The sequence below is a fragment of the Giraffa tippelskirchi genome, chromosome 2 (assembly GCF_054371585.1).
Source record: "Giraffa tippelskirchi isolate mGirTip1 chromosome 2, T2T-mGirTip1v1.2.pri, whole genome shotgun sequence".
Lineage (NCBI taxonomy): Eukaryota > Metazoa > Chordata > Mammalia > Artiodactyla > Giraffidae > Giraffa > Giraffa tippelskirchi.
In genome coordinates this window covers 165,840,683-165,852,881 of record NC_137276.1, presented here as the reverse complement: position 1 = coordinate 165,852,881, position 12,199 = coordinate 165,840,683, and the positions used below count along the sequence as shown (strand labels likewise).

At 44.5% G+C, this 12,199-nt stretch overlaps 1 protein-coding gene across 5 annotated transcripts in view; it reads left to right on the top strand.

The window, feature by feature from the left end:
- Positions 1–12,199, top strand: part of KALRN (kalirin RhoGEF kinase) — a 683,494-nt gene that overhangs the window by 630,959 nt on the left and 40,336 nt on the right. For 4 of the 5 annotated variants that reach the window (XM_081571703.1, XM_081571704.1, XM_081571705.1 and 1 more), the window contains 6 exons: positions 74–124; positions 970–1,047; positions 4,292–4,477; positions 4,844–5,015; positions 8,889–9,127; positions 10,872–11,125. In XM_081571703.1, coding sequence (XP_081427829.1) covers positions 74–124; positions 970–1,047; positions 4,292–4,477; positions 4,844–5,015; positions 8,889–9,127; positions 10,872–11,125 — 980 coding nt within the window. Of the gene's footprint in view, positions 1–73; positions 125–969; positions 1,048–4,291; positions 4,478–4,843; positions 5,016–8,888; positions 9,128–10,871; positions 11,209–12,199 lie in introns of those variants that run through there. The other variant, XM_081571711.1, reaches the window with a different exon arrangement.

The window sequence follows — 12,199 nt, the reverse complement described above, 5'->3', positions numbered from 1 at the left end:
TTTTTTTATAGTGCTGTATTTTCCTAACTGGTTTTACCCTCCCCTCACCCTTCCCTACTTCCTCACTTGCTAGGACTTCCTGAGATACAGCGAGAAGGCTGGTTTGGAGTGTTCAGATATTGAGGTGAGTTTTCTGCTTGTAATGCTGGTGGTTCTCAGGGGACAGTACTGTATGTCTGCCTCTAAAGGGGAAGGATGGGCTCTGGAGGAGAGAGGATCCAGGCCGACTCCTCAGACAGCTGCCCAGCAGGATGAGGAACGCCAAGCATTGAGGAGCACGCTGAGGGTCTGTCAAGAACGCAAGAATCCAGACCTGAGCCAGAGCAGAGCTTAGCCCCACTGATGTTCTCTTTGTGGCTCCCAGTGACATGTGGTGGGAAAGGGTGGCATTTGAGCCTTCTAACATCCTGCAGAGATTGGGTGTCTCACTGTACAGCTTTATCCATGAATCCAGGTACTATTTGAAGCTGACATATAAATTGTTCCATTTTCACTCCCTCCCTGGGCCCCGAGGATTACTCTCTAAGTGAAGTCCTTTGAGACAACGTCACCATAGGGATTATTTTAAGCCAGAGCGGTTACAGACCATTCTGACAGGTTATTTTAGGTTAAAACCTCTAGTGTTTCACAAGCAAGGCTAAGCTGTTGCTTGGGCAGCCAGAAAGCAACAAAGAGAAGAAAAGGAAAGCAAATGGATAAACAAAAGTGGGAAGGTAGAAAAAGGATGGACTGGGTAGCCTCCTTCCTGCATGTGGTCACTGATTCATGTGGAGCCTCTGCATGGATGACCAACACCCCGCAAACTAGAACAGGAAATCCATTCTCTTCTGAAGTGGGCAGTAGGGACCAGCGTCCTTTCCTAGGATCAAGAAGCCACCAGGAGGCCTCAGTCTTCCAGCATGGAATTGTCCTGAGCCCCCCCACCCAAGAGCTGCTCCTGGTTATGACTACTGCTTTTCTTCCCCACAGAAAGCAGTGGAGTTAATGTGCCTTGTTCCAAAACGCTGCAATGACATGATGAACCTGGGACGCCTGCAGGGCTTTGAGGTGAGCTCTCAAGAAGGCTTCTTAGCCCTCTCTCTTTGGGGCAGCAGGAGCCCAGGCTTCCCTTTGAAGCCTTGTGCCCACCCCCTCTGTCTCACTTGCTGTCTACGCCGTTGTGCCTGGGCCCCTCTGGTTCATGGGCCTAGAAGATGCGCCTATTTAGGATTTCCAGCAATAGAGCAGTCATAAGAGGTCAACCAAGCTGCAGTCAGAATTCCAAGAGGATTGGAAAGATCCAAGAATCTTTATAGCCATGGACCTGCCAATGACCTCTTCCCTTTTCTTTTTTACTTGAGAAATGCTGGGAATGCGAGGGAGTGCAGGACTATGTGATGGGAGTAGAACTAGGGAGAAATGGAACCCTTTTTTTTTTCTGAGAGGGTGGTTCTAATAAACAGGTCTACTACATAGTGGCTGGCTTTTTAGTTAAGTGGATGTTTAAAGCTCTAAAACATCACAGTGCACATTTCTATTCTTTGACAAGAAGAGTCAAGCCTTGGGAGAAACAGCTAGATGTACCCAGGATTTGGGTTTCAATTGAATATGCTAGTGTGCTAGGGCCGCCATAACCAGAGTTAGTGTACTAGGGTGGTCATAACCAGAGTATTGTAGACTTCAACAACAGAAATGCAGCATCTCACGTTTCCAGAAGCTGGAAATCTGAGATCAAGGTGTAGGCAAGGGTGGTTTCTTCTGAGCTCTGTGAGGAAAGGGTCTGTTCAGGCCTCCCTCCTTGGCTTGTAGATGGCCATCTTCATGTTTACCTGGCATTCTTCCTGTGTCTTCATATCCTCTTCCTTCTGTACATGCCTCTGTGGAAATTTCCCCTTTTTATAAACACATCAATCATTTGATTAGGGCTCACTGTAATGACCTCTCTTCAACTTGTTTCCCTTTGTAAAGACTCTGTCTTTCAATAAGGTTGCATTCTGAGGTACTAGGGGCTAAGACTTTAACATGCAACTTGGAGAGGGGATTCAGTTCAACTCAAAACAATGAATCTCAGAAGAGCAAATTGGCTTTCCTGATTTAAGCTTAATAAGTGGCTGTTAGTTTATAGCCAAACTTCATTTATTAACTAAACACAATCTATTTTAAATACTAATATGATAAAACTGGAACTAACACAATTATTGACAGGTACTTATAGTTGTTGTTGAACCCCTTAGAGAAAGATGTGGATCTTCTAATCCTGTTTCCCAGTAATCTTGTAAGATTGCATTTTTCATTTTGGAAACAGGGGACTTTTCTTTCTGGCTAAACTAGAATAAAATAAACATAAGGCAGACTGGTATATATGTAAGGGTAGGAAGTGCTATCTTCAGGTTTGGGTTAATGAGTTTGATTCATCATGGTTTTGAGCCAAATTCTTTTGTCCTTTCTGCCCTTACAGCCCATCCTGCTGTCCCTGTCTGATTTCATCACTTTGTTGTGATCAGGAACTATGTGGAGGGTCCTTTTTGCTCTTAATTTTTTTCACAGGTTCCTGTTCTCCACAGTAGACCTGAGGTATTCGAGAAGAAGGGCCATGCATCAGAAATACATCTCAAGTTTTCACACGGTGTTTCTTAAGTCACACTAGATGACATTTTACACTTGTTTGCTTGGAATTATGCCAGGTCTGAGGCTGTTCCAAACAAGCCAAGTAATTCCTTTTGCCTTTCATCCTTGATGTTCCCTGTGTTTTTCTGAGCAAGAGTCTGACTTGAATTTCTCTTGGTCTCTGGAGGAACTGACCACTGACAGGAGGAACGTCTGATGTGCCTTCTGACCCAGTCAGACTTCACAGGAACCATATTGTACATATGCATGTGTCCACAAAAGGACACATACAGGAGGGTGGAATTATTTTCTTTTTTAAATCAACCACCACCATCTCCTTTTTTCATCAAGTCCTAGAGAATCCGCTTTGCATTCCTTCTGCTAACTGGGAAGGATCATTCCTTCTGACGTCCGGGGCTCTGGGGCAGGGAGAAGGTAACCCCTTCACTTAGATTCCCTCCCTTTTATATCCTTTAGCTTTCCCTTTAGTGTTGGCAGGGCTATAACTCTTGGTTCAGGCTCTTATGTAATATTAATAGAGCTTTTAGAGCTGGTCACTGGCTTAATATTAACTTTGGACCAGGGTAGAGATAAGCCTGTTTGGCTGCTAACCTTGACAGTAAGGACGATGATCCAAGCAAAAGGCAGGTATTTCTCAGGAACATGAAAGGAAAATAGCTCGTGTGTTAGGTAATGTTTGAAAAAAGGCATTGTGTGCAGATAATAGCCCACATTTGAATTAAAGGACAAAAGTTGTCAGCTGAGAGTACAGTTTAGAGGCAGCGCTCTGGTCACTGTCTCAGATGGCAGCATCTTCTTGCTGCAGAACAGTTGAAAAAGCAAGGCTCTCCAGTAGCATCTATGAAGACTTGCTGGCTTGGGCTAGATTCCCTTGAAAGATGTGACAGTATCTCTGAATACTGACAGTATCTCTGAAAATCTGGTTAGAACTGGTAAACCAAATATGCTCTACCTCCTAAACTGGGTGTCAAGTGATTGAAAACTGGAGACATTATAAGAAGGATTCTAGGACCCCCAAAAAAATACCCATCAGCTTATAAAATAAGGGCACCTATTGATAGTACCTCATCTGTACCTGCTGATCTGTAGCAGGAGATGAAGGCCTCAGAATTTCACCAGCCTGAAATAATAGGAGAGGGGCCCAACTCATCTGATGTGTGTGTGTGTGTGTGTGTGTGTGTGTGTGTGTGTGTGTGTGGTCCTGCCTCCATCATTTCCCTGGCCCTAGATGGGTTCTAGGTCCATGGCTATGAGAGTACCCTGGGTCTTCTCACAAGGGCCAGGCAGGCATACCTCTCAGTGGCACAATTTCTCCAAGGACAGAAAGGCCGCTCCCAGCTCCAACATCACTTACTTTCTGTTTTCCTTTTACTAAAAAAAATAAGGGCCAGGACAATTCCTGAACATCCTTTTAGCTAATAATTTTATCTTCTTTCTGGCATTTTCCCCGAACTGCTTCTTCGTGGTTCTGTAGCCTTCTTTCCCTTCTGTCCAGGGCCCTATGAGAAGGAAGGTGGCCACAGTCTACCCTAGATGGGCCCTGATTCAGTCTCTTACTAGAACCTGAGGCTTTTGCTGTCGAGTCTGTTGTCCATGTCCCCAGAGGGGGAGGTTCTGTTACCCAGAGTGCTAGGGTCATCTCCCTGTCTTTCACTTACTTCATTCAAGCCCTTCTTCCCATCAGGGGACCCTGACTGCTCAGGGCAAGCTGCTGCAGCAGGACACATTCTACGTGATTGAGCTGGATGCTGGCATGCAGTCGCGGACCAAGGAGAGGCGTGTGTTCCTCTTTGAGCAAATCGTCATCTTCAGTGAACTGCTCAGGAAGGGATCCCTCACCCCAGGCTACATGTTCAAAAGGAGCATCAAGGTGAGGATCCAGGCAAGGATGAGGAGGGGCAAGGAAGAGCCACACTGGGGGAGCTGCTTCCCAAATACGAGGCACTGGCATGAGTGAGGATCCAGAACATTGAAGATCTTTTAGGCCTGTAGCCTTCAGGCTTGAAGGTTGATTATCCTGAGAAAAAGTGACAGCTTGGCGCCAGTCTCTAAGGTGATCATGCAGGTTCTCCAAGATCATGTCGTTCACTCAAAGACAGAAACCAAAGTATTTAAGCTGTTATATCCAGGGCACATTTTTGGAAACATCTGAAATAAAAACTTGAAGGAACTGTAATATGTTGTTGATATTTTTAAACCACTTAGATATGTAAAGGATCCCCTTGGTTTCTTCCAGATGAACTACTTGGTCCTGGAGGAGAACGTAGACAATGACCCCTGCAAGTTTGCGCTTCTGAACAGGGAGACTTCAGAGAGGGTCATTCTGCAAGCCGCCAATGCTGACATCCAGCAGGCCTGGGTGCAGGACATCAACCAAGTCTTAGAAACACAGCGAGACTTCTTAAATGGTAGGTACTGGGTCTGGCTTCTAGGCAGGCCATTTTCAGGGAACTTCACACCTCTTAGTCCCTTTGGGTCTGGGCTATTGTTGAGTTATGAGCCCCGATCACGTTTACATGCATTCCAACCTTGTAGTTTTCAGAAACACTTTATGTAGAAGTTTTCTGAACCCAAATATACAAGTGGGCAGATAGAGCATGATAAAGAAGGCTATCTTTCCAAAAGAAGAGATAATCTCTTGCAGCCTTGGCACAGAAGTTGTGCCTTGTGGCCACCATTACCAGCTGGTAATGCTGCTAAGTCGCTTCAGTCGTGTCCGACTCTGTGCGGCCCCATAGACGGCAGCCCACCAGGCTCCGCCGTCCCTGGGATTCTCCAGGCAAGAACACTGGAGTGGGTTGCCATTTCCTTCTCCGGTGCATGAAAGGGAAAAGTGAAAGTGAAGTTGCTCAGTCATGTCCGACTCTTAGCAACCCCATGGACTGTAACCTACCAGGCTCCTCTGTCCATGGGATTTTCCAGGCAAGAGTACTGGAGTGGGGTGCCATTGCCTTCTCCCCAGCTGGTAATAACTGGGGCCAAAATCTGAAATGAGCACATTCTCTTTGTCTCAGGGGCCAGCTATCAGTGACGTATATTTTTCCATTTGGTAGTTAATGGCTGGTAATCTCAGAGGTTCTCTAGTGTTATCTAGAGATAACTGGGAGTTTGGCAGATCAGCTCAAATCCTTCTTTGCTCCCAACAGAGGTGATTGCTAACTCTAAATTTCAAGAATACCTTGAAGCTTCCCAGAACAAATTGTCACTTACACAGAGAATGACATTCTCTATGGACTTACAGGAGTACTGTATGGCCATGTGTGTTCCCATGTTTACACATACACGTCCAACCCTTAGGTGTATCACCTTTTCTAGTCTAGAATCTGGTCTCTTTCAAATGACGCACACAGAGCAATTGCTGAGCGTCTAGCATGGAACTGAATGCTGTGGGGAGAGATAGAGGTGATGAACCTGGGGCAAGTCATGATGTGTCACTGGGCTTCAGTTGGCTCTTTTTGTGAACGATCTACTCTGCAGCTTTGGAAGCGGGAAAAACCCAGCACACCTCCCATAGAGAGCGTCATTCTCTGTGTAGCCCCTGTTATCTCCAGATAACTCCAGAGAGCCTGTGAGATCATCAGGTATCAATTGTACTTCACAGTAAGGGATTTAGCACATTGTTTTTATTTTAAAACAAATAACACAAGATTATATAGTAGAATGCCTTGATTTTTTAAGATAGAACATGAGACTTCAAGGCTTCCCAGGTGGCTCAGTGGTAAAGAATTCTCCTGCAACACAGGAGATATGGGTTCAATCCCTGGGTCGGAAGATCCGCTGGAAAAGGAAATGGCAACTCACTCCTGTATTCTTGCCTGGAGAATTCCATGGACAGAGGAACCTGACAGACTACACAGTCCATGGGGTTGCAAAGAGTTGGACATGACTTAGCAACTAAAACAACAACATGAGATTTCAAAGCAATTATACATAGAGTTTTTTGCGGCCATGCCCCTGGTCTCCTAACTGTAGAACAATTTGGTGGAAAAAAAAAGAAAAACTTAACTATGTGATCTCTAGGGTTCTTTCTAATTCTAAAGAATCTAAAATTAAACACCAGCCCAGCCCTGAGGGATAGTAATGAAAGCTGTATATAGTTCACAACTTTTGAATATACAACTTTGATTTAATGCTTATGTGGATAAAGTAACTTTAAGCAAAAATGTGTGAAATATAAAAAACATTCATTAAATTGCATTCTATTAGGAATTTCTGATAGATTCTAAGCTGGAAATGAAGTTGTTAAGTTCATCAATTCAGGACAAAAGAAAAATAAGGTAGGACAATAAATTGAAACTGTAGATAACTGAGTACCAATAATGGCTCCCACCCATATATTGAGTCCTTTCTCTATGTGAGACACGGTGCTGAGCATTTCACGTATTATCACACTGTATTTTTCAAATGAGGAAGAGGAAGCTCAGGTAAATAAACTGGTCCCAAGTCAGAAAACCAGTAGGTTCTAGAATAAGAACTTGAACTAAGAGCTGTGTAACTTAAAACCAGGTTCTTAACCCCAAAACTGCAGTATAGTTGCTAGTGGTAGGGCATACATTTGTCTGTGAGCTCCCCAGCAAACAAAACAAAAAAGCGGGATCAGGTATAAGACACTGTATCTGTCAGCCAGATACAAACCGAATCCAAAGATGTACAACTTTCCTGATCCTAAGACTTAAGTTATGCAGATTGAGGCTGGTAGAAGAGGACAGTCTCTCTGTGGAGCTTATTTAAGAAGATATGCCATTTTCAAACACTTTAGCGTAATTATTGCATATAATCAAAGTAAAACCCCAGTTCCATGAGATGGATATTGATTCATCAAATCAGTTTGCTATGGTCTGCTTCACAGCTGTCTTGCTATCTGCTTCAGATTTGGAACGGTACTTCTTTGACCGTAGTCACTTATCCAGACTTGTATTGATACCTGGTTCCAAGAAAACTTTTCCCTAATTACAGTGAGTTATGAAGCAATTACTGAACTCAATTCTCAATGCCTAAATATTTAATGTTCTCCAAGGAGAAAGGTCGAGGTCTGGTAGCAGCTTGTGCTGCCCTTGACATACACAGAAGAAAAAGGATGTGACGATGGACTGGGGCTAGGCTTTTTACTTAGAGACACATGTGCAGGCACCTCAGAGTCAGCCTTCCCGTCCTGAGGCCTCAGATGGAAAGGAAATAGGGACTGTATGTTGAGTCCTGTTAAAGTACATACCTATTACTATAGAAATAGCCTCATCATGGAAAGTTCTTTGGGCCTCAGCCATTAACCAAATTAAATATTTGTTACAGTGAACAGTGATAGAAACAACATAACCAGGCCAGCTTTGAAGTCATTGTTGGAGAATTTGACCTGTGTGGTTTTTACCTGCTATACTCTTTACTACTCAGACCTTGGAACTTTATCATCTTAAACTCAGGAAAACAAAGTTCATTTCTTTCCCTTCAAAACAGCTTTCCCCTGTCTCCTGACCACCATTCTCCCAGCCCCCAAACTCGAGTGACCCTGGCTTCTTGCCGTCTTTTCCCATCTAGGCTGTGTCAGCCTCGCCTCCCGCTGGAGCAGCTGCCGCACCCCTGCCTTGTTCCCACGGCTCTGCTCAGGTCCCGCCTCTGCCCTGTCACCATCTCAGGGCTCCTGATCAGCCTGGCCTGTCCCTCCCCCAACCTGCTGCAAGGTTTTGGTGCCAGCACCTGCGTTTAAAACATGCAGCTTCACTGAATTCAGTCACTTTTCATGATCTTCAGAATTAAATCCACACTCAGTCACCTGACTTTCTAGGTCTTTTACACCATGGCAACTCAAGCCTCCCTTACCTGTCTCATCACCTTTTCCTCCACAGAGAGCCATGGCCCTGTGCACCAGGGAATCTGACTCCATTCTGTTCCTGAGACCCACTTCCCATTTGTTTCCACCCTGCAGAGCCTGCGTGGTAGCTGAGGGCTGGCAGTCTCTCTCCTGAGGGCCAGAGGGCTGGTAGTTTCTGAAGCTCTGTTACCATCCCCACTCGTCCCTGTGTCCAGCCACATGCGCACGTACACGTACTACAGAGCTTTCTCTCCCTCCTTTTGTACCATTTTGTTTTTGCATTTTCATCAGTTAGACAACACTAAGAGTAGTTCTCTAGCTTATACATTCATTAAAAACAGGGCAGTATCTTCCTCATGATACTGGGGATACAGAGTATCCCCACTCTGTCTCTTACAAAGCCTACACCTCATGAGCCTCCGAGTCCTCGTGGGATTTCCAAAGCTGAGAGTAACAGTCTGGTCTTTCCCTGCAGCCCTACAGTCGCCCATTGAGTATCAGCGGAAAGAAAGGAGCACAGCCGTGATGAGGTCCCAGCCTGCTAGGGTTCCCCAAGCCAGCCCCAGGCCCTACTCCTCCATCCCCGTGGGCTCTGAGAAGCCCCCAAAGGGCTCCAGCTATAACCCGCCTCTGCCACCCCTGAAGATATCTACCTCCAATGGCAGTCCAGGGTTTGACTACCACCAGGCTGGGGACAAGTTTGAGGCCAGCAAGGTAAGTGATGGCCCATTACCTCCACCCTCACCCTCTTTGAGGGCACAACCTCTGTTCCTACTTTATAAAGTAGCATCTTTCTATGCTGATTGTTTTAGCAGGAAGAATCCACTAAATACCTTCTAGTCTCAATTATTTCTCTTCCTTCTCTGAAAAACTGAGTGAGTTAGGCCAGTTTCCCCCAGGTTCAGACATTCTGTGTTGAAGGGCTATTGTTGCCATCTGCAGAAACGCTGTACGTAATATTGTAGTAGCAATTATGATTTGTAGCAAATAGAGGAGTTGTGAGGTGGATCGCCTAAAAGTCGCAACTCTAGGGTTTGACAGCTTAAAGAGATTGCCCTTTCTAAAGATGAGCTGCTGAAGTGAGCCCACAGCTCTTCGCCACCCATAGGCTAATGCAGCAAGGGGGTGCTGCCCATTGATGCGTGACTGCGGAAAGCTAGCCTTGGATTAGACATTTATCACAAATAATCCACAATTCAAACATTGTCATGAGGATAGTCATCAATGTACACAGCTGTTTTGACCCCATAAGGTAGTAGAAATGACAACAAATGGGAAAAGTGCTAGATCAGGAGTTAGGTTTCCATTCCAAATTCTGCAGCTCAGAACTTTGTGTCTTACATTAGAATCTCAGTGGGTTACTTAATCTCATCAGGCCTCCATTTCCTCTAGAACTCAATGGGTCTGTGAATAGGAATGTCTGCATTTTTGACCTATATGTTTTTACCTTATAGTTTTATTTTTCTTACCCAAATTATTAGATGATACTGATTTTCCAACCACACTGCACAGCTTGTGGGATCTTAGTTCCCCAACCAGGGATTGAACCCAGACCCTTGGCAGTGAAAGCACCAAGGAATTCCCAATTTTTTTTTTTTTTAACTATTGATGTCCAAGTTCAATTCTGTGTTAGAGTAACTATACTGACCTATTTTATCACCTGGAAGTGATTTTTTTCATCTTAAAAATCCCTTGCCCTTGTGAGTAAGTTGCAGTCACATTAATTTGCTGAAGAATTTCTGGCTCTCACCATGCTGTGAGGCAACCAGGCATCCACGGAAGTTGCAGGTCTGTCTTGAAGTAGCTTCCCTGGTGCAGGGTCACGTGAAAAAGTCATGGGGGCAGGATCCTTCATATTAATGAGTACCGGCAGGGGAGGTGGAGCTGGAGGTCTGGAGGAGTTATGTTCCCACAGTGGTTGAGTCAGGATAAGTCATGGCCTGGCCTTTAAATTGGACAAATGTCTCACTGTTACTTCTGTCTCAAAGAGGGTCAGAATGTAGAATAAGACCAATGCTTTTTCAAAAGGAAGAAAAAAATGTATCAAAGAGCTGGTGTTCTTTTCACTGGGAGGTTGTGACCACTGACCTGACCTTTGCCCAGGTGTTTACATATGCCTGTACCTTTGCCACACACTTCCTCCCATGAGCTGAAGGATACTGGCAGGAGGGTGCATGCTAAGGAGGGGTTTCCACGCGGAAGGCATGTTCATACCTTTCCCTACGGCTGAGCAGTATCTCCACCTATTTACACCCTCAATTATAATATTAATGAAACTGCCATAAAATACATTCTCAGATCTCATTTATGAATATAATTTCATTTCTCAGGATAATTTCTGCCTGCTGTTTACCTTGCTAGTAGGAAGACTAGCTTTTAACCACACAAGGGTGCAGAGCAAGCATGTGTGAACCAGCCTTCCTGTATCTGTGTCCCTCTCACCTTTGTCTCCTCGCAGAGTGACCTGGGAGGCTGCAATGGGGCCTCATCCATGGCCGTGATCAAAGATTACTATGCACTGAAGGAGAATGAAATCTGTGTGAGCCAAGGTGAGGTGGTCCAGGTCCTCGCCGTCAACCAGCAGAACATGTGTCTGGTGTACCAGCCCGCCAGTGACCACTCCCCTGCCGCTGAGGGCTGGGTCCCTGGCAGCATCCTGGCGCCCCTCACCAAAGCCACCGCAGCCACAGAAAATAGTGACGGGAGCATCAAGTAAGTGCCTCGTTGGCTTTCCTGGGAGAGGAGTATGTGGATCTAAAAAAATTTCAAAACAAAGACACAAAAATGCAAACACATGGTAGGGAGTTACTGCTGCTTATTCTCTACAGCGCCACCAGAACCAAGGTCTGAGTGCTGGAACCACACGCAGCAGGGGGCATCTGGGTTGGATTGTTCAGTTTTTTCTTTGGTGGTGGTGGTAACAGTGGTGGTTTTCTTTCCTTTTCATTTATAATTTTCTGTTTTTTTTTTTCTTTTCTCCCCACCACCCCCTTGTTAAGAAAAGAACCCTACTGAAACCCTAGGTGACAAAAGGCATGCCTCCTGTTGTTCCATTTGACCCACCACAGGATTCACTGGACTGGACTTCTATTTATATTGTATTAAGTTACTGATATATATATATATATATATATATATACACATATATATATATATACACACACACATATATATATGTTATTTTTTGATTGACTCCAAAAAATTACCTTAGCACAAATGCCAGACCTGCATAGGTCAGAGGCCTGCTGCTTCTCCCAGGAGAGAGGGAACTTTTTGGTTGTCTATGGAAATTCCTGTGTACAGATTGTAACTTTTTTTCCTAATTTTCCCCCTCCCCTGTCACTTTAATATATGTTCATGGTCATTTGTAAGATATTTCTTTTCCTCATTTTGGTTGCGAAGGCCCTTCCAAACACATTCCTGTATCAAGTATTTTGCACTATTTAAAGAAACCCATATGGATGAAGTCAGGCTGTGCAATATAATGGAGAGTCACAATGTTCATCATTGTACCTGTAATGTAACTAATAATTTTAAATGTATTATTTTAAATATGTAAAATAAATTTTTACCATGAGCATGTCTTAATGAGGTTAAAGACTAGTGGACCCTTTTTCCTCATTGCACTGTTCTGGAACTTTTAAATGTACAAATGATTCTTCTTCTTCTTGTTCCTCTTCTTTTTTTTTTCCTTTAAGAGTTGGTTGACTGCATTGACAATTTTTTCCTAAACAAAAAGTGCCTTTGCCACCAAAGCTCCAACCCTAGCCTTCCCTTCTAAACAGC